The following is a 22,015-nucleotide window of genomic DNA, read 5'->3' on the forward strand; positions in this document are numbered from 1 at the left end:
GACGACGTCATCGCCACGCCCGGGCCATCGCTGTCAGGGTCTTCTCCAGGAATCCGGCCCGAGCAGGCGGCTCGGCCGGTCACCCCGGGGCCTCGGCCAGTTGTCCTCCAAGGACGTCAGCCCAACCCGAGGCCTCGGCTGGTCAATTCTGACGTCGGTCCCACTAACGGATGACCCGGCCAGGCTCCGGCCAACCAGGTTTTCTTTTCGAGCCAACTCTGCCTCTGTTCATGCTGACACCGCTACCCTTGGCCTCGGCTCATCGGAGAGCGGCCGAGGGGTTCCTTTAACTAAGCTAGAGAAGCCTCGAACGACAAGGCCGACCGAGCCGAGGGACTCCTACGCCTCCGGGATACGGATACCTCACTCGTCGCCTTTACACGGGGCGACTCACGCTTGGTGAAGCGGTTCAGACAACCAACAGGCGAGTCTTAGTGCTCGAAAATGAGGAAAAAACACGGCTCCGCGCCAAAATTACATACATGTTCAGACCTCGACAGCCACAATGAACAAAAACACTGGCATTCAAAGTGCCATTACAAACGGAACTCTGGTTCCGTCCCCTCGGGTATGAACAACCTCGAGCCTGCAGGGCGACGAACACCGGGGGACCCGCCAGCGACCTCTGCAGCAGCAGCCATGGTCCCAGGACGGACGCGGCCGCCGGAGGGCTCTCGTTCGCGTTCCCGCTCAAGGGACGCGAACCAGCTATTAAAGCCAAAGAGCGGGCCGCTCCCAAGCGCATCGGCAGGTCCTCGCTGCCGTCCTCGCCGCGAAAGCAAGGAAGAGGGCGGAATGTTGCATCCTAGCTGGGCAGCAACAGTTCGCCTTCCCCGGCATGGCTGGAGGACGTCTCCTCCGCAGAGCTGGAGGATGTTTGCCACCACCAGAAGCTGGAAGAAGAGGTGGCCCGCCAGCCTGCGCGGGAGGCAGAGCCCCGGCTCGCCTCGCTCCCCGCCCCAGCGAGGATGACGAACACCCTCGAAGCTGAGGGCGGGACCAAGATCACAGCCCGGCTTGCCTCTCCCCATCCAGGGGCTGGAGGTCACCGTCTTGGGTGACCACCAGCGGAGGGGTGCAACCGGGCTGTGTGATGAAAATCCTTGAAGCCGAACGATGGCTGAAAGGTACCAACTCCCACGGAGTTACGTTCCTCCAACGATGAGGCGGAAAGACGGCGGGTATCCCCCATCCGGGGGCTTGGAAGGTGGAAAGACTCGATGCATAAGGGAGCGCGAAGACATGGTCGCCTTCCAAAGGGGGTCACCCTCCTTTTAAAGGCGACTCTCCCTACTTGTGCCCCCAACCGTCGCGGGCTGAGTCTTCTCCAACACACTCTAAGGTCCTCCCCTGCGGCGCGGGGGCTGGGGCCCACACGTCATGCAAACCGGCTCAGAGCAGAAGAAGCCAAACCGCCGTGCGCGGTGCGCACAACCGCCCAGCGGTTACAAGCGACCCTCCACTTTTGCCCAGACCAGCGGGCGAAAGGGCGGGCAGCCATGCAGGCGGCATGCAACCGCGCCAAGTGGGCGCACTTCTCCGACTCCCAACACGCCCGGCATGGGGGCCTAGGCCCACGCGTCATGCAACCGGCGTGCCAAATGCCTCGTGCATGCAACTGCACCGCCACGTGCGCCACCACCGCGCCTCCTCGACTGCGGAACCAATGCCGCGACTCGAGGCGACCCAGCGCACGACCCAGCAGCGCCAGCCTGGCGTGACGGTCAATGCGGCCAAAAATGGGCCGGCAGTAATGATGGTGGCAGGCGGGCAGGAGCAGCGGTCACGTCGTCAGCCAAGCTCACGTCCCATCCGGGGGCAGCGAGAGAACCCTCTCCCACGGCGTGAAGACAACGCGCTCGTGTTCCGTTCCTTGAACGGCTCGCGCATGCGCAACGGCCGCCCCGCCAACCACTCGCCCCGTCGCATTAACTCCGCGGCGGGACAGGCGGCGCCCCTGGCAGGAGAAGCGGGCGACGCTTCGCCTTCGCCATAATGACCGCGTCAAAAAAGGTACGCCGCGTCGTTCGATTTCGTATCCTTTTCCTTTTTTCCTCTTTCTCTCTCTTGCAACAGGGATCGGGAAAGGGGATACCCCGAAAAGGATCCTTCCCCGTGAAGGAACCAGGCTCCGAGCCTCCCTACGGATCAGAGGTTCGAAGGCTGGCCCCTCGGAAGGGTTCGATAGCCGCCTCAGATCACGTGGGCCCTACACCCACTACTGGTCAGAGGTTCGAAGGCCGGCCCCCCGGAAGGGTTCAACGACCGCCTCAGGCTACTCGGGCTTCGCGCCCACTACTGATCAGGGGTTCGAAGGCTGGCCCCCGAAGGGTTTACAGCCGCCTCAGATACAGAGCGAGGGATGACCATGGGTACGTTCGATACATAACCAAGGCTCGGGCTGCACTCCTGAGGTACCCTAGGACATTTCCGAGACCAGCGGGAACGATCTTGTAACGGAATCCCATCAGAGGGAGGCATCGAGCCCTCGGACCCCGTCGCCAGGGGACCGGGTCCGGCAGATCACCCGCAGGTACTTTTGGGCGTGCCTCTGGGCCCCTAGCCGACCCCTAACGAACGGGGCACGGACGTCCACTCGGATTACTCGCTTGCAGCTCACCGGAGACACCATGTTCGGCGCCCATCGAGGGCAACATGGCGCTTTCCCCCCCCTCCTTGCGGAAAGGCGACGCAGGGGCGTATGTAAAAAAGCCGAGTCTGTCCCTGATCGCCCTCTCGCCCTGTGCAGAGGCTCGGGGGCTGCTCTCACAAACCCGGCTCCGGCCGAACCGTTGACAGCGTCAACATACCAGCCCGAGAACTTGGGACCCGACCGTACACCCGGGCTACGGCCAGCTCGCATGAGGGAACGACCAGACCAGCCGAAGCATTACGCGAGGCATTAAGACCTCGAAGGAGTGAAACCACTCCTCCGAGGCCTCAGGGGCTACACCCGGCGGGTGCGCTCGCGCGCACCCACTGGAACAAAACGCAACCGAGAAAGGCTGGTCCCCTTGCAAAAAAGTGCGACGAAAGCCTCCAAGCGAGTGCTAACACTCCCTTCGAGGCTCGGGGGCTACTGTCGGGGACCATAATTAGGGGTACCCTCAAGGCTCCTAATTCTCAGCTGGTAACCCCCATCAGCATAAAGCTGCAAAGGTCTGATGGGTGCGATTAAGTCAGGAATCAGTCCATTCGAGGGACTCGATCACGCCTCGCCCGAGCCTAGCCTCGGACAAGGGCAGCCGACCCCGGAGGATTTCCGTCTCGCCCGAGGCCCCCCTCCAGCGGCGAACATATTTCCGGCTCGCCCGAGGCCCTGCCTTCGCCAAGAAGCAACCCTGACCAAATCGCCGCACCGACCGACCAAATCGCAGGAGCATTTAATGCAAAGGTGACCTGACACCTTTATCCTGACGCGCGCCCCCCAGCCAGCAGAGCCAAAGTGACCGCCGTCACTTCGCCGCTCCACTGACCGGCCTGACAGAAGGACAGCACCGCCTGCGCCACTCTGACTGCGGCGCCACTTGACAGAGTGAGACTGACAGGCAGTCAGGTCCTGCCGAAGGCACCATAGGAAGCTCCGCTTCGCCCGACCCAGGGCTCAGACACGGGCTAAGTCCCGGAAGACGGCGAACTCCGCTCCGCCCGACCCAGGGCTCGGACTCGGGCTAAGTCCCGGAAGACGGCGAACTCCGCTCCGCCCGACCCAGGGCTCGGACACGGGCTAAGTCCCGGAAGACGGTGAACTCTGCTCCGCCCGACCCAGGGCTCGGACACGGGCTAAGTCCCGGAAGAGCCCCAGAAGACGGCGAACTCCGCTCTGCCCGACCCAGGGCTCGGACACGGGCTAAGTCCCGGAAGACGGCGAACTCCGCTCCGCCCGACCCAGGGCTCGGACTCCGCCCTGGCCTCAGCCAACGGCCTCCGCCTCGCCCGACCCAGGGGCTCGGACTCGACCTCGACCACGGAAGACAGACTCGACCTCGGCTTCGGAGGAGCTTCCACATCGCCCAACCTAGGACGCAGACCAGCCACGTCAACAGGAGGCGCCATCATCACCCTACCCCGAGCTGACTCGGGCCGCAGGGAACAAGACCGGTGTCCCATCTGGCTCGCTCCGCCAGATAGGCAATGATGGCGCCCCGCATACTCTTTGACGATGGCGGCTCTCAGCCCCCTTACGGAAGCAAGGGGACGTCAGCAAGGACTCAACCGCTCCGACATCTGTCCCTCCGCCAGGCTCCATCGCTCCTCCGACGGCCACGACATCACACCAGCTGGGTGCCAAAATCTCTCCGGCTGCCACAACGGCACGTACTTAGGGCGCTAGCTCTCCTCCGCTAGACACGTAGCACTCCGCTACACCCCCATTGTACATCTGGATCCTCTCTTTACGCCTATAAAAGGAAGGACCAGGGCCCTCTTAGAGAGGGTTGGCCGCGCGGGGACGAGGACGAGACAGGCGCTCGCTTGAAGCCGCTCGCTCCCTCTCCCGCGTGGACGCTTGTAACCCCCCTACTGCAAGCGCACCCGACCTGGGCGCGGGACGAACACGAAGGCCGCGGGATTCCCACCTCTCTCACGCCGGTCTCCGGCCGCCTCGCTTTCCCCCCTTCGCGCTCGCCCCCATGCTCGACCCATCTGAGCTGGGGCACGCAGCGACATTCACTCGTCGGCTCAGGGACCACCGGTCTCGGAACGCCGACAAATAAGTTCATACTTTTTTTCTTCTTCCTTCTTCTTTGGCATGCCCATTCGCTAGAGGTTGGGAAAATTTTGTTTGCCAATAGTGCCAATATACCCAGACCTTTTATTATTTTATTAAACGGAATATGGCATTACAACGTCTAGACTAAGTTTGATAATGACATTCAGTTGAAGCTCACTCATTTAATGGTAAAATGATGAAATCCACTTTTTTATAATGGGATGATTCCAGATTTCTCTATGTTTTATAACCTTTGGCCCCGTCTGGCAGCAACACAGAAGCGTCGCTCACATCAACATCACATGTTCACATCCATCTTCGAACCCCTTCTTCCTCTCTTCAGCGCCGCACCCGCGCCCGCGCCGTCGAAGGCGGCGCCTAGTCTCGAGGCTTGCACGCTGCCGCGGAGGATCGCCTCGCTACTGCGCGCCATCGCCTCCGATCTCCTCTATCTCCAATCTGCTCCCTCATCGCCGTGCAGTGGAAACTAGGGGACCGATTCCTCTTCTCGGTAATACGAAGAACCCTAGCTCGCTGTCACGAATTCGTGAGGAATTGGGGTTTTGCCCCGAAAACCTGAAATTTCATCTCTTTCTATCTCATCAGTTTGTCGCATATTTCTCGCTGCGTGCCGCGTGCTGCGGTGAGTGATTCTCCAAGAATTCTGGGGACGCTGATCTGAGTCCGCACAGAACGCAGCGGCAGCAATGATGATGTCGGACGATGACGATGCTGAGCCCCAGCTCAACGCGGTGGAGGGCTACTACTTCGTTGACTCCAAGAACGAGAAGGAGCCTGTCTGCTTCTCCACCCTGCCTTTCTGGTTCGGGGACACTGATGATCTTCCTGACGGCAAGAAGAAGCTGGTGCTGCGCGGGACTGGTGACCCGGGCGTCAAGGTGTACGATGAGGTGGTGGCCTGCAGGCTGGGTCTCGAGGGGAAACAACCCGAGTTTGCAGTGCTCACAGCAAAAGGCAGACGTTGGATACGTCTCATTAGGCCCTTGAACAGCTACGAGGAAATGATCAGGACTGTGTTGATCACAGCGCAGATGCTGCATTTTCTAAGGAGGAAGCCTCATGAGCCAGAAAAAACCTTGTGGAACCACCTTTGCAAAGTTTTTAAGTACATTCCTTGGCACACTGTTATGTTTGTTCTTTCGGTATATGGCGAAGACTGATGCTTACAGATCTGACTTGTGCTTCTGTAGCAAGTTTGACGTTCCACCCTCAGAGGACGATTTCAGGAACCACTGCTCACTGATGAAGCAGTTTGCGGCAAAAGATCCTGTCTTAGCAAAATCAGAGGTATCTTTTCCATTCTTGTTATCGAAATTGTCAATTGTGTTTGTTAGCATAACACAATTGTGTCTACCATGAGCATGAAATGATCTACAAGTTATGAGGGGTTGACAACATAATAACCTAAGGTGGCATTGTAAATTAGAAAAAAGTGACACCCATGTCGAGTTGTAGAGAGTTAACTATGTAATCACATTTTGTTTAATGCTAGAGCTGTGTTATGTAAAGTTGTAAACATTGTCCTTAATTCCTTAGTTTGCAATAAAACACATTCTTGCTCTAAGATTGTAACTCTCTGGCATGCCTGTGCTCTACTATCTTTTAGCTATCACTACTACCCTTAGAGTTGCAATATTTGATAATCTTGGTTTGTATTGCCATTGATTCGGTGTTTGCTTCTTGATGCTTATAAGCTGCACGTGATGCCAACTACAAGGCCTTCTTCCTTGTATCTAACTAACTAGAGTGATTGGAACAACTTGTTATTGTGCTCGATTGCTGTTATCTGTGAGTCATGACCTGTTATGATGATTATTTGACTGATTTTCTGTGGTTATTATCTGATAGATTTTGCGAGTATTTATTGAAGGAAAATCTAGAAAAAAATTCACTGAGGTATGTGTATATGGTTCTGCATAATATTGAATGTTTTGGAAGAGAAATTAATCTCACATTAATTATCACTCTTGATATAATTTTGACTAGGTTGGTGCAGACCATATTGATGTCAAGCAGCCGTTCATCACTGATGATGAGGGCATAGATGAAATGAATGTGGAAGATGTCGATAATGAATCTGATGAAGATGACGATGAATATTTGTTTGATTCAATATGTGCTATTTGTGACGATGGAGGAGACATATTATGGTAGGTGGATTCCCTTATGTGATTGAGTAGGCTACCTGAGAGTCTTTTCTCTTGAGAATCTAGGCAGCTTGATGTTTAGTTAGTATTTAATTGTTCTTTTCTTCAGTTGAGCAAACACAACAAAACCATTACATATATATTTTACATGGTGATTAGCCCAATATCGTCGCGCCAAGCCCCTAGGATTGTTTTTATAAGCACTATTTATATTATGTACTAAACTTAGGAAGGCCCCATATGACATGACTTAATGGCTGGCTACCTGTAGAGAGATCACTTGCTAACGTTAGGCTGTGAAGTTTGAACTTAGTTAACTCTATCATCATAAAATCAAAACAGAAGTTGAAGAAGTATAGTGTTTACAAAGATGCTGCTCATTCCACCGATGGAAATTGCATCGTACGGGAAAATAATATACATGGTCAGAGCTATATGCATTCCTATGAAGTAGGTCATCGAGTTACTCTATATCCTGAAAAGCTTTGTTATGAAAATTCCAGTAGACTGTTGTTGATATAGAATAAAGTGTGACATTGATGCACAGAAAGCTCCTAAATTTGATATTATTTTTTCACAGCTGGATCAAGAGATTTAGTGTTTTCTATTGTGACACATGAGCCATAACTAAAAGATAGGGTTGATGGATTATATTTTGCATAATCTATAGTTCTATACACAAATTCATTCTCTTTTGAGATCAAGTTTAGTTGTAAAGGTGCTTCAGCGCAGAGAGCCGCAGACCATGTTCCGAGGAGCAATTGCGAGCTTATGCATCCTCTCACATCTACATGCTGAGAGTATGTTTCTTTTTTCATCAATTAGAACAGTTTGTAGTTTCCCTTAATAGGTGTTGTATTAGGAAGAAGTCCATGATAGTAGATGTCAAAGGTCCAGGCATCCAACTTCTATCTATAATCTGATTCTCTAGTTCTTAGCTCCTGCTTTTGCTATCAGGGCACTGACATGCTGGTTATACATGAGCCCACTGGCCACTCACTTGCCCAATCTCAGCGGAATGTATATCAATCATCTGTCTGGAATCTGTGGTTGTGAATTCATTGCTTACATGTTTATCCCTGGTTATACATGAGCCCACTGGCCACTCACTTGCATTTTTGATGGCTGCAACCCAAGTATGTCTTCAAGTCTCAGAGCTGCTAATGAGGAAAGAAGAAGATGGGAAGTGGCTGGTGCAAAAGGCCTCACACATCTGGCTGCACCCTTGGTAGAACCTTAGGAAGATTTGAGTAGTTTGATTTTTTGATCCCCTTATGGATCTATATTTGTATGCCTGTTTCTGGCCTCCGTAAGGAGGGCTGTAAACCTTTTTGTTTTGTTTTGTTTTTTCTATTTTCTCTGCTTAATATATAATGGGGCGTAGTTCTCCTGCGCGTTCGAGAAAAAAAATACATGTTTATCCCTTGTAAATATTTTGAAAAAAATACGAAATTTCTGGAGTGAAGTTGTTATAGACTATAGTTTCTTTCATTGTTAACACATAATGGAAACCACCTTGCATAATCTGGTTTATTGTGCAGTATAATTACCAATTTTCTTATTTCTCTTTTTTTTCATGCTGAGCTTCTTATGTTTATTAATTTTCTAGCCATCGAAATGTCATGTCAATATCTAATTTTCTCCAGTATATACTTGTTCTATCTGTCGATGTGGTCATATTCTTGTGCTTATCAACATGTTGGTCATCCATTCTCCATATTCTAATCTTTTTCTTTCTGTGGTGTACTTGTTGCGTTTTTCTACTATAGCTGTGATGGCCCATGTATGCGCTCTTTCCATGCAAAAGAAGGAAGTGGTGAAGACTCCTGTTGTGTTACCCTTGGATACACTGAGGCAGAAGTTGAGGTATGTGTTGTACCTCAAAGTGATGCAAACATTAACTTGATTTTTTTGTTATTATTTTCTATTTTGAAATCATATTTTTTATTTTTTAGGCAATGAAATTATTTCTTTGCAAGAATTGTGAGTATAAGCAACACCAGTGTTTCATCTGCGGAGTGTTGGAACCTTCAGATGGAGAAGCAGCCAAGGTATATTGGTACTCTAAAGAACATATATTGGTTGTTATTCTCGAACACGCAGGAGAACTGCATATCATTTCATTAAGAAAGAAAAGGAAGCAAGTACATAGGGGAAGACATTTCCCAACACCAAGACAACCTGACATACGGATAACATACCCACCCGCCAGTGCCGCCACCCTGTGAACAGGGGGTAAAAAACATGACCACACTAGCTACACTAGCCTGTGTTTGAGACCCTTGCAATCAGTTGTTCAGCCCTTGGCCCCAGCCAAACACCATAACACACCCTCGCTAGGAACGTCCTGCAAGGCCACCACAAGATCTGGTCGTGCCCCATCAAAGACACAACGGTTGCGGTGCTTCCAAAGTTCCTAGGACACTAGAATGGACAGAGAATTGAACCCCTTCTTGAGCTCCTTTGGTACCAACTTGAGGGGTTTGGCCCACCATGAAGAGAAGTTACCATCAGAAATTGCTGGTGTCAGATGACTCAAACCAAAGCCATGGAGAACTAGGAACCACACCTGCCGAGCAAAAACATAGGAGACTAGCAAGTGGTTGATGGTTTCAGCCTCTTGATCACACAAAGGACAAGCAGCCGGATGACGGGATGAGGTAGCCTACGCTACCACTGTCCAGCAGCACCTCTTAAACACAAGCCATGTAAAGAATTTACAGCGAGAAGGAGCCCAAGTTTTCTAGATCCTTTTCCAAGGCGCAAAGCAGACTGCACCATAAAAAAAGGCCGTGTAAGCTGAGTGACCGAGTAAACCCCAGAATTTGATTGTTTCCACAAGTGACGATCAGCTTCACCTTCTGTCAGTTGCCAATTTTCCAGCAGGTACCACAACAGGCCTAGTTTGGGTACTCTAGTATTGAAGTGGTTTGGAGGGATTAGAGAGTGTATAAATCCCTAATAGATCAAAAACTTCCATAAAACATCACAATCCACTCCAATCCCTTTTATTACTAGATTACCCAAACTAGGCCACAAGAGGTACTCCCTCAAAACTTGGACAGTGAGAGCTCCTTTTATATCAGAGACCCAACTTCTGTCCAAAAGGCCGTGCGCCACCGATTGACAATTGATTGTTCTCGGAGAAGTTGTCCTGATCAGATTGGGAGCTAACTCTATTACGGTCTTACCGTTGATCCATCTATCTTTCCAGAATATAGTATTTTCATTACCACCATGTTGAATAGAGCCCTTGCTTTGTTAGGGACCTGAACTGGGAGCCCGCTCCAAGGCCGTCTGGGATCAGTTTTTTTTCAATTGACGCTACTCCTAACCAATCGCGTATGTCATCGTTTCTCACTCGGTCCAATCTTGTGTGCCCACATATCCAACGCAACATACGCATCTCTGCGACACTTAGTTGTTAGATATGTCGTCTCTTAGTAGGCCAAACCGGTTGTTGCATGAGTGTGGTTGTGTGGGGATAGTACTGAACTGAACTCTATGAACAATGAACTAAATATTAAACATTTTTGAGCTGGCTGTACTTTTTTTCCTTCTTACCAATGGTTTTTAATGAAGCAGCCACAAAACAACTCAGTTTTATTTTGGTCATATATGTTTTGTACTTGTGTTTATGTTTCATTTCATGTGATTTGTTTCATTGATTGAATGAATTGCTTTGTATTATTGTTCTATTTATATTGGCCGACCTGGAACATTATGGTATTTTGAGCTATTGGGCTGGCCTGGCACACTTAAGTATTTATTGGTCGTGCTGTGGGCCGATGGCTCGCCCCACGAGCTGGCACAACACGACCCACAATTGGGGTTATGCTTTAGTGGGCGGTGCCATGCTGGGCCGGCCCAGATGTACATGTATGGAGGTCGGCGGCGGCGGGGAAGGGAGGTGGGAGGCGTGGCCGGGGGTGGGTAGGGGGCGGCTAGAGGCGAGAGGGGCTGGTGGCTGTGGGAGTGAGGGAGGGAGGAGAGAGAAAAAAGTCTAGCTAGATACTAGGTCGGAATATGTGCAACCCTAACTGTAGTCTAACATCACTTATTGCTATGCAATTTCAATTCAAGTTCTGCCTTTATTTGCTAACCACTGCATTGCTTGTTAGGTGTTTTTATGTAACAATGCTACATGTGGGCACTTTTACCACCCGAAATGTGTTGCCCAACAACTTCACCCCATCAACATTGATGAAGCCTCAGAATTGGAGAAGAAGATAACAGAAGGGTTTTCATTTACATGCCCAATTCACTGGTGCTTTCATTGCAAAGGTTTGGAGGATAGAACACAAGAACCTTTGCAATTTGCTGTTTGCAGACGCTGTCCAAAGTCATATCACAGAAAGTGTTTACCAAGGTTCTGTTTTAGAACAAGCTATTTTTCTTGTTTTTTTAAATACTTTAAGTGTATAATCTCTTATTCTTCAAATATTTGGAATTATTTCACAGCGAAATTTCCTTTGACGAAAATGAAGAGGACGATATCATCATACGGGCTTGGGAATTATCAAAAAGAATTTTGATATACTGCCTGTATGTAACCTTGCCACTTTTTAAATTCCATGTATGTATATTGCTCAGGTGACAGACTTCTCATAAACTGTCACAGGGACCATGAGATTGATAGTGAACTTGAGACACCTGTCAGAGATCATATCAAGTTTCCAAAGATTGAAAAACCACTTCAATTTGTAAAGAAGGGATCTAGCTTGTTGCCTAAGAAGAAAAAGAGGACTTACAGTGAGACAGTTCTTGAGCAATCTCCCAAAGATACTGTGAAAAGGAAAAGCAAGGTTCACATGCTAGAAAGGGAACAAAACAAACAAGACACCAGAGAAGTTTCTGCAAAGAGTTTCACTCAAAACCTTGTTGACACACCTGTAAAGAAAAAAGCCAAGTTGAAAGAGAAAATACAGTTGCCGTATGTGGCCAAGGATCATTTTATAAGCAGTCCAAAATCTGTGAAAGAGCAAGAACAAGAGTTGGTACCTTTGCCCTTATCTGCCATCAGGAAGAGTTCATTTCCTAAAGTGGACAGTGAAACTGAAAAGAGGTGAGTCACTTGTGTATAAAGTACTTGGGGAATGAAATCTCCAGATCATATGGTATGTAACTTTATGTGCAAAAATTGCTAGCATTCATGAATTTCCTACAACCAGACCTGATGAGGCATTGAAATTTTGTTTGTTTGTCAGGTCTGATGAGGCATTGGATTTTTTTTGTTTATCATGTTGCAGAATCCTCTCCTATACTCATGTTTTAATCTTAATGCCATGTATCCACATTCTGTATGATAATGTAAACGATGTTTGAAGTCCGCATACTGTTATATGACTATATGAGATCTTCTATTTGCAGGGTGATTACCATATTGGGAAATAAAGTGTCTTCATTGACAATAAAAGATGTAACGAGGAATTGCAGTTTGCCATCAACTCATGTATACTCTGGCAGATTGACTGACAAGATACCACTGGGAAAGATTGAACGTTCTGTTCAGGTGCTTCCTTGTTCCATCATGTAAACTTAAAATTTATGCTTATCATTATTTTGTTTGACATTTTGTGATGCCATTTTAGGCTGTAGAAGCAGCTTTAAAAAAGCTGGAAAATGGAGGTAGTGTCAATGATGCTAAAGCAGTATGTGAACCTGAAGTTTTAAGGCAGCTTGCAAGGTGGCATGTAAGTAAATACTGAATAAATATTTATCCATTGTTTTGCACAACTGTTTTTGTTGGCATTTAGTGCAGTGCTTCCCTTCCTTTGAAATCCCTTTTTGTACACTTACTGTGTATTTGAAGCAGATCTGCAATAGATGTGGTTCTGAAGCACGATATATATTTTGTTTATTTATGTCTCAGTTGGTACTTGTTATTTCATCACTATACTGTCATCATCAATAAAAACTCTATCCCGGATTCCATCTCCATATGAGTATCTATTTTCTAAGTCTTGGATTATCATATCTGTGTCTGTGTAATTGGGCATTGGCTTAGTCCATACTCTATCGATATATATACCCTACCCTGATTTAGGGTTGGGGTTTCTAATATGGTATCTAGCTTGGTTCTCCCCTTCCTTCTCTCCCCTAGTTGCCACCAACAGGGCCGCTATCGCTGCACCGTTCCCCCTCGGCTGTGCACCCACCATGGCTGCGTGCCCTCCCTCTTTGTCAGCAATTGTCACCGACACGACAACAGGACTGGAGCAGAACAAGATCGCAGAAACTGATCAAGGCACTCTTCATGTTCCGGCAACAGACACCGCTTCATGTTCCGACACTCTTCATGTTCCGGCAACAGGCACTCTTCATGTTCCGACACTCTTCATGTTCCGGCAACAGACACCCTAAACCCTAAACAACGCTTCTCCACGCCCGCACGGGCCACACCACCAGCCTCCTCTCCACCGCGCGACCGACCACCAACTCGTCGTCACCTGCGCAGTCCCCTCCAAACGCGCGATCGACCACCATCGCGACGTCCCTCTGCTCCCACACCACAATAACAGTGGCGCTCATCGTGCCTTCGAACATCTTCGCTGCACCAAACATTCTCACCCAGTCTGCCAGCCTCCCTTGCATCTTCCTCGCAACCGGCGCAACGCTCGCCGTTCCCTAGCTGGAGCCCCTCGGTGCACACGCAGCGTCGTCCCTCGTAGCGCTGCCATTCCCTGTATTCTCCTGTCACCTTCCTTTGCGACGTATCCCCATCAACAATACGTGGCACACTCCCCACCGTTAGCAATCCTGGCCACCGGCGCCCCTACTGGTGCGTTCGCTCTCGCCACGGGCGCACCCTCTGTTAAGGCCCATTAAGGCCCATATATTATTGTCTGCCTATATATATGCTACAGTACCCACGTGGGTTATCATCTCGCCTAATCAGGTTAGTCACATGGTATCAGAGGAGGTTAGGGTTAGGGTTTAGTCTAAATCCGGCCCTGATCCACTTTTTTGGGCGCCGTCGCGCCGTCGCTGTGCTGCCAATCGCGGCCAGCATCCTGTCCGCCATCGCTGTCCCCGTCCTCGATCCGCCGCCAGGAGATCCGGCAGCTTCCTGTTTGCCGCCAGGGGCGCGCGGCCTACCCTGTTCGCCGCCAGGGGCAGTGCGCCATCCGCCGCCGCCAGGGCGGATCTTCCCCATCTCAGCGCCGTCCGCCGCCGGGCAGTGCGCCATCCGCCGCCGCCAGGGCGGATCTTCCCCATCTCAGCGCCGTCCGCCGCCTGGATCTGCCGCCTGGATCCGCCGCCTGGCTGTCCGCGCCAGGGGTGTCCGCCGCCGCCAGGGCTGTCCGCGCCAGGGGTGTCCGTGGGCAGGGCTCCCTCTGCTGCCAGGGGCAGTGCGCCAGGGGCAGGGCTCCCTCTGCTGCCAGGGGCAGTGCGCCAGGGGCAGATTTCTATCTCTGCCTGCGCCGTTCTACTGCCTGGGACAAGTTCCGCGGATCCCCGTCTGCTGTCGTTGCACGCAGGGCTGCAGATCCGCTGCTCCCACCGGAAATCTGCACCGACCGTGGATCTGCGACGTCGCTGCTCCCAGGGCTTTGGTCTCAGGTTTCCTATTCTCCTTGATTTTGATTCAATTCAATATGACGACAAATGCTATTGTGGTCAATATCACTCTTGATGGTCAAAATTATCCGGAGTGGGCTTTCTGTGTTGAGACTGCACTTCGGGGACATGGATTACTCTTTCATTTGACTGATGCGGCACCCGTTCTTGCTGATGATCGTCGCAATGCTGCTGATATCAAAACATGGCAGCTTAATGATGGTAAAGTGATGGCTGCTATGGTGAACAGCGTCAAACCGTCTATGATTATGAGTTTATCTAAATTCAAAACTGCTAAAGCCATCTGGTCTCATTTGAAAGAGCGTTTTGTTCAGGACAGTGGTGCTTTATTACATACCCTCATGCAGCAGACACATGTTATTGAGCAAAATGATATGAGTATTGATGAGTACTACTCAGCCTTTGATCGTCTGATGAGTGCTTTGACATCAATGGTGCCTGCTTGTACTACTGATCCATGTCTGGCTCATAAGTTTATTGAGAAGTTCTTCACTTACAGATTTGTTATGGGTGTTCGGGCTGAGTTTGATTCCCTTCGTGCTCGTTTACTTCAGGGCTCTGACACTCTCACTATGGCTAAGGCGTTGTCTGATTTACTTGCTGAAGAGACTCGTCTTAATTCTCTGTCCTCTACTGGCGGTAATCCTCACAGTGTGTTGGCTGCTGCCCAGAAATCTAAGAACATTTTTAAGCCTTGTGATCATTGTGGCAAGACCAATCATCGATCTGAGCTTTGTTTTGTCAAGTTTCCTGAGAAGTTGACTGATTTCCGTGCACGACGTGCTGCTCGTGGTCGTGGTCCAGGACCATCTACTAGAGGCTCAGTTGCTGTTGCTGCCACTTCGTCCGCTTGTACTTCAGAGTCGGCCTGGGTACTTGATTCAGGAGCCTCCTTTCATGTCACATCTGATCAATCAAAGTTGGCTTCTACTACACCGGTCACAGATGGTGCTTCAGTGCAGACAGCTGATGGTACTGTATGCCACATTACTCATAAGGGCTCTCTTTCTGATCCACACTTTACAGTACCCAATATTTTCTTTGTTCCTGAGCTATCTATGGACCTTCTTTCAGTAGGTCAAATTACGGATCATAATTGCTTTGTCGGGTTTGATGACTCATCTTGTTTTGTACAGGACCTTCGCACAGGGGAAGTGATTGGGACTGGCCGTCGCCGTAAAGCCGCTCCTCGCCTCTACATCTTGGACTCTTTGCGACTTCCTTCCTTGGCTACATCTCCAGCGCATGTGCTTCCAGCTACCCTTGCTTCTGTTGCGTCTTTTGCCCAGTGGCATCATCGTCTAGGTCATTTGTGTGGATCTAGATTGTCTACTCTAATAAAGTCAGGTTGCTTAGGTCATACTTCGGTTGAGTCTGATTTTCATTGTAAGGGTTGTCATCTTGGAAAACAAATACAACTTCCATATTTTACTAGTGATTCTCATTCTGTTGAACCCTTTGATTTGGTTCACTCTGATATTTGGGGTCCTGCACCTTTTGTGTCAAAAGGTGGATATAAATACTATGTCATTTTCATTGATGATCATTCTCGCTACACTTGGATTTATTTCATGAAACGCCGCTCTGAGCTGATTTCTATTTATAAAACCTTTGCTCGCATGATTCACACTCAATTTTCCACTCATATTAAAACCTTTCGTTCTGATTCTGGTGGTGAATATTTATCTGATAATTTTCGCCAGTTTTTGACTTCAGAGGGTACTCTTGCTCAGCTTTCTTGCCCTGGTGCTCATGCACAGAACGGTGTGGCTGAACGCAAACACCGTCACATTATAGAAACTGCTCGCACTTTGTTGATATCTTCTTTTGTCCCTTCACACTTTTGGGGCGAAGCAGTTTCTACTGCGGTTTACCTAATCAATAGACAACCGTCATCCAAACTCTCTGGCAAAACACCTGGTGAAGTTCTTTTCGGAACTCCTCCACGATATGACCACCTTCGAGTTTTTGGATGTACGTGTTATGTCCTATTATCACCTCGTGAACGTACTAAATTGACTGCTCAATCTGTTGAGTGTGTTTTTCTTGGATACAGCCCTGAACATAAAGGTTATCGGTGTTATGATGCATCTTCTCGTCGCATGCGTATTTCTCGAGATGTGAGCTTTAATGAAAACCGACCCTTCTTTTACAACTCTTCCACTCATTCTTCTTTTTATTCCACAGAGTCTACCTCCTTCATGAGCCTTCCTCCCATTTCTGAAACTTCATCAATATCACCACCTACTGTTTCTACCCCAGATGTTCTTATTTCCATCACACCACCTTCCACTTCCACACCATCTCAGTCTTACGCTTCCAAACCACCTGTCACTCAGACTTACATTCGTCGTCCTCGCTCTACTCCCACGGCCAGTCCTGATGATGACCCTGTTACTGATACTTGTACTAACAATGATGACTCTCATGTTGTTTTTAATCAGGGGTATCATCTTCGTGACCGTGGCAATATTGCAGCTCCAGAACGTTATGGGTTTCCCTGTGCTGGTGCAGTCATTGCTGAACCATCATCTTATAAAGAGGCTTCTGGTATACCTGAGTGGCAGCTTGCTATGACTGATGAATTAAATGCTCTTCATCGCACATGTACATGGGATGTTGTTCCGTTACCTGCTGATGTTGTACCTATCACGTGCAAATGGGTCTTCAAGGTTAAAACCAAATCTGATGGGTCTATTGAGCGATATAAAGCTCGTCTTGTGGCTAGAGGTTTTCAACAGACCCAGGGTATTGACTATGATGAGACTTTTGCACCTGTGGCCCATCTGACTACTGTCCGAGCTTTACTTGCTGTTGCAGCCTCATCTTCTTGGACTATCTCTCAGATGGATGTCAAAAATGCTTTTCTTCATGGTGATCTACATGAGGTAGTCTATATGCATCCACCTCCTGGGATAGAGGTTCCATCAGGGCATGTATGTCGTCTCCGTCGAGCCTTGTATGGTCTCAAACAAGCCCCTCGTGCTTGGTTTGAGAGATTTGTTTCTGTCATCAAGGCTTGTGGTTTCTATTCCAGTGATCATGATCCTGCATTGTTCATTCATGTTTCTTCACGAGGACGCACGTTGCTATTACTATATGTTGATGACATGTTGATTACAGGAGATGATCCAGACCATATTGCTCATGTGAAGGCGTATCTGAGTAAGGAATTTCAAATGTCTGACTTGGGGGCCCTCAGTTATTTCTTGGGTATTGAGGTTTTGCAGACTCAAAATGGTACTTATCTTTCTCAGGCCAAGTACATACAAGACCTTCTTGATCGTTCTGGTCTTACTGATACTCGCACTGTTGCCACGCCTATGGATCTTCACTTATCTCTTCGTCCGACTGATGGGACACCGTTAGAGGATCCATCTCGATATAGACATCTTGTTGGCAGCTTAGTTTATCTTACTGTCACTAGGCCAGATATTGCTCATGCGGTTCACATCTTGAGTCAGTTTGTCTCTGCTCCTACATCAGTTCATTATGGGCACTTACTTCGTGTGCTTAGATATTTAAGGGGGACAAAAACACAATGTTTATTTTATGACTCAAACTCCCCACTTCAGCTTCATGCTTACTCTGATGCTACCTGGGCCAGTGATCCTACAGATCGTCGTTCCACCACTGGTTACTGTATTCTTCTTGGATCATCCCCTGTTGCTTGGAAATCCAAGAAGCAAGCCGCAGTATCTAGATCTAGTACTGAAGCAGAACTTCGAGCCCTGGCTACTACTACTGCTGAGATTATCTGGATTCGTTGGCTCTTGGCTGATCTAGGCGTTTCTTGTGACTCGCCTACACTTCTTCACTGTGACAACACTGGAGCTATACAAATTTGTCATGATCCAGTGAAGCGTGAACTCACAAAACACATTGGTGTTGATGTCTCATTTACTAGATCTCATTGTCATCAGAAGACCATTGCTCTTCAATATGTGCCCTCAGAATTACAGCTTGCGGATTTCTTCACAAAAGCACAAACTAGGGCACAACATCAGTTTCATCTAATCAAACTCAATGCTTCAAATCCTCCACTTCCGCCTTGAGTTTGACAGGGGGTGTTAAGGCCCATTAAGGCCCATATATTATTGTCTGCCTATATATATGCTACAGTACCCACGTGGGTTATCATCTCGCCTAATCAGGTTAGTCACACCCTCCACCTCTTCGACCCCTCTCATGGCGGTGACTACCGTAGTAGCTGTCTCCATCGGTGCAACTACCTACATCGCACACACATGGTCATGCTCGAGCGCCTCTTCCAGCACCCCTCTTCGGCTCGCACTGCATCCTTGGCTTCCTCTGATGCCTCCTCTGCCGAGGCCTTCCTCTCTTGCTTCGCTGGCGCCGAGCTCGTCGCGGAGTCAACACTCCTCGTGCCACCTCCCTTGATGCTCGTCCTTCGCCATGCCATGGTTCACATGCCTCTCTACTATGTGCGTGTATCCCTTCGCGACGAGCAATTTCTCTAGGGCATGTTCGTGGCCTTTGATAAAGACATGAATCCGGTTCTCTGTGATTGCGTCGAGCTCTACCACCCTCCGGCCTTCGTCCACTCTCTAGAGGGTCGCCACACTCTAGGATCGTTTGTGTTCTGCTGTGCTGAGATTGTCTCCATAACAATCAAGGCCTTGCCATCTCCATCACCCATACCAGATGTCAGCTTGCATGCTCGTGATAGCCCCAACTTCCATCCTGGAGGCTCTGAGGGGGTGCCTCCCTTGGCTCTCTCCTTGTACTTCGTGTTACCGTAGCACACTTTAGCTCCTTCCACCGACTGGGTTGCCGACTCCAGCACCTCATACCACACCACACCTGACCCTGATACTGTCTCTTTACCCCATCCCCGCAGCCCCACCTTCCCTTCTTCCATCATTGTCAGCAATGGGTTGACTTTGTCTGTCACCTCAGTAGGTGACCCGATCCTTGGTCCCCTATACCTCAACATCATTGTTGCCCCAACATCGTACACAACCTTCTCTCGCTCCGCCGCTTCACTAACAATCACTATTCTATGTAGATTGATCCCTGGGCTCACCATACGAGATCTTATCACTCGTCGTGGTCGCCCGATGCGACATCTCCGACCCCCTGTATCCCAATTGCTTTCCTGCTGCACCTCCCTCATTTCGTATTCCCACACCCTATGCCCTGCCTCTGCCTTCACTTGGCATCGTTGTCTTAGCCACCCTGATCATGACGTCCTCACTAGACTCTCGGGCATCTCGACCATCACCTGCCCCCGCGACATCGATGCGTTGCTTTGCCATGCCTGTCAGGTTGGCCGTCACACACTCACACTCGTTTACCCTTCTCTTCCATGTTTCGCACCACTTGCCCCTTCGACCTTGTCCACTGTGATCTTTGGACACCCCTGATCCCTAGCATCTCCAGTTACAAGTACTATCTGTTCATCCTGGACGACTTCTCTCACTACTTGTGGACCTTTCCTCTCTGCCGTAAGTCGGACACCTTCACCGGATTATCTCACTTCTTTGATTGGATGTTGACTCAGTTCGGACGCATCATCCAGAGCGTTCAATGTGATAACGAGCGTGAGTTTGATAACTCCACATCTGGTACCCTTTTTCTCTCCTATGGCATGCAACTACAGATGTTGTGTCCTCGCACCTCCCTCGGAACGGTTGGGCCGAGCACATGATTCGCACCAGCACTAATATGCCGCGTTGCCTCCTCTTCTAGGCTTTTCTTCCCACCCGCCGCTGGGTTGAGGTGCTGAACACTGCCAACTACCTCGTCAACCATCTTCCCTTCAAGGTGGTCAACCATTCCACTCTATTCTTTGACCTCTTCGGCACCATCCCCACATACGAGCACCTTCACGTCTTTAGTTGCGCATGCTATCCCAACACCTCTACCACCGCTCACCAACAAACTTGCACCTCGATCCACTCGCTGTCTATTCCTTGGGTACTCCTCATCACAAGTGGAACCGGTGCCTCGATCTTCTCACCCACCACATCATCTCTCGTTATGTTTTGATGAGGATGTTTTCTCCTTGATGCTGAGTATGTCGATGTACCTCCTCTTCCCTCTGCCTCTTCCGTGCCACGCGTGGTCACGTCACCTTCGCCTCCGCCACACACGACCTTGTCGCCTCCACCTGCGCCGCGCGTGGCCCTATTGCCTCTGCTCGTGCCGCATGTGGCCCCGTTGCCTCCACCTGCACCACATGCGGCCTCGTTGTCTCCACCCGTGCCACGTGCGACCCCGCCTCCAACCACCTCCGTCTCGCTTCATTGATCCTACTCGTGTCTACCAGCGATGTGTGTGGCCTGATCCAACAGTCCCCTTCCAATGACAACCCACCCTGTGCCCTGGCCTGCTCTCGTGACGAGCTGTCGGTGTACCGCCTGGTCGCCATCCACTGTGACCCTCGCCACGCCCACCTGATGGTCACTTGCTGCTTGGTCGGTGTCCTTCAACCAGTTGATCGACTGGTGCTTATTGGTGGGACTCAAAACCTTAATTAGGTTGGGTGATATATTTATAATAGAGTTGTTGGGCCTAAGCTCATTACACAAAGACCCCATTACAATATAGACAAGAGTGCTATGCGTTAGTGGACGGTGCAACTCCTGGAGTACCTAACGAAGCTACGCCGTTAGCCACAACGCGGTACCCGGCCTCGGCGCTGGAGCGAAAGACAACTGGCTGCCGCTTCGAAGACCAGGAGACAAGACTGTCGCCAAGGAAAATGATGAAGCCGAATGTGGACCGACACATGTTAGGACAATCAGCCCAGTCGGCGTCAGTGTAGATGGCGAGGTCGGTGGTTGCAGATCGTCGAAGGAGGTCGAAGTCGGTGGTGCCCTGGAGGTACTGCATGATCCGCTTCATAACGGTAAGATGTGACTCCTATGGGGCATGCATATGGAGGCTCATTTGGACGACGTAAGCAATGTCAGGGAGAGTGAAGACGAGGTATTGCAGGGCCCCAACAAGACTTCGATAGCTGGTCGGATCAGCCACCAGAGAGCCGTCATCGGAGGAGACCTTGCCTTGAGTGTCCACTGAAGTCGTGCAGGGCTTATAATCAGCCATGCCAGCGTGCTCAAGGATGTCAACGGTGTATTGGCGCAGGTGGAGAAACAGGCCCTAGGGCCGACGCTCGACGGTGATCCTCAGGAAGTGGTGTAGCTCACCTAGGTCCTTCATCTCCTGTTGGAGGGAGGGGATGATGTGCTGCAGGAGGTAGGGGAAGGAGGCCGTGAGGACGACATTGTCGACTTAGAGGAGGTACGCAGTATCCAGGTCGTGATGGAAGACGAACATGGAGGTATCCGCCTTGGCCTTGACAAATCCCTGTGAGAGCGAGAAGGCAGCAAAGCGACTGTACCAAGCTTGGGGCACCTTCTTGAGGGCGTAGAGAGGACCGGTTGAGCTTGCAGACCATGTCGACGTGAGCAGGGTCCACGAAGATGACCGACTGAGTGCAATATACTGTTTTCGTCCAAGTGCCATGCATGCTCGTGAGAGAGGCCCGTGAGAGAGCCAGAGTTTGAACTGTCTGGATGGTACTAGA

At 50.0% G+C, this 22,015-nt stretch overlaps 1 protein-coding gene across 3 annotated transcripts in view; it reads left to right on the forward strand.

Annotated features, from left to right (window-relative positions):
* The first annotated feature begins 4,926 nt into the window (after window positions 1–4,926).
* The window catches only part of LOC103632498 (protein ENHANCED DOWNY MILDEW 2), a 43,184-nt gene continuing 26,095 nt past the window's right edge, over window positions 4,927–22,015 (forward strand). For 2 of the 3 annotated variants that reach the window (XM_008654290.3, XM_008654291.3), the window contains exons 1-12: window positions 4,981–5,222; window positions 5,318–5,837; window positions 5,923–6,019; window positions 6,581–6,628; window positions 6,719–6,882; window positions 8,649–8,745; window positions 8,835–8,930; window positions 11,001–11,248; window positions 11,341–11,424; window positions 11,501–11,944; window positions 12,250–12,391; window positions 12,471–12,572. In XM_008654290.3, coding sequence (XP_008652512.1) covers window positions 5,419–5,837; window positions 5,923–6,019; window positions 6,581–6,628; window positions 6,719–6,882; window positions 8,649–8,745; window positions 8,835–8,930; window positions 11,001–11,248; window positions 11,341–11,424; window positions 11,501–11,944; window positions 12,250–12,391; window positions 12,471–12,572 — 1,941 coding nt within the window. In that variant the 5' untranslated portion in view covers window positions 4,981–5,222; window positions 5,318–5,418. Of the gene's footprint in view, window positions 5,223–5,317; window positions 5,838–5,922; window positions 6,020–6,580; window positions 6,629–6,718; window positions 6,883–8,648; window positions 8,746–8,834; window positions 8,931–11,000; window positions 11,249–11,340; window positions 11,425–11,500; window positions 11,945–12,249; window positions 12,392–12,470; window positions 12,573–22,015 lie in introns of all 3 variants that reach the window. The other variant, XM_008654289.2, reaches the window with a different exon arrangement.

This window comes from Zea mays, chromosome 7, assembly GCF_902167145.1.
Source record: "Zea mays cultivar B73 chromosome 7, Zm-B73-REFERENCE-NAM-5.0, whole genome shotgun sequence".
Taxonomy (NCBI): domain Eukaryota; kingdom Viridiplantae; phylum Streptophyta; class Magnoliopsida; order Poales; family Poaceae; genus Zea; species Zea mays.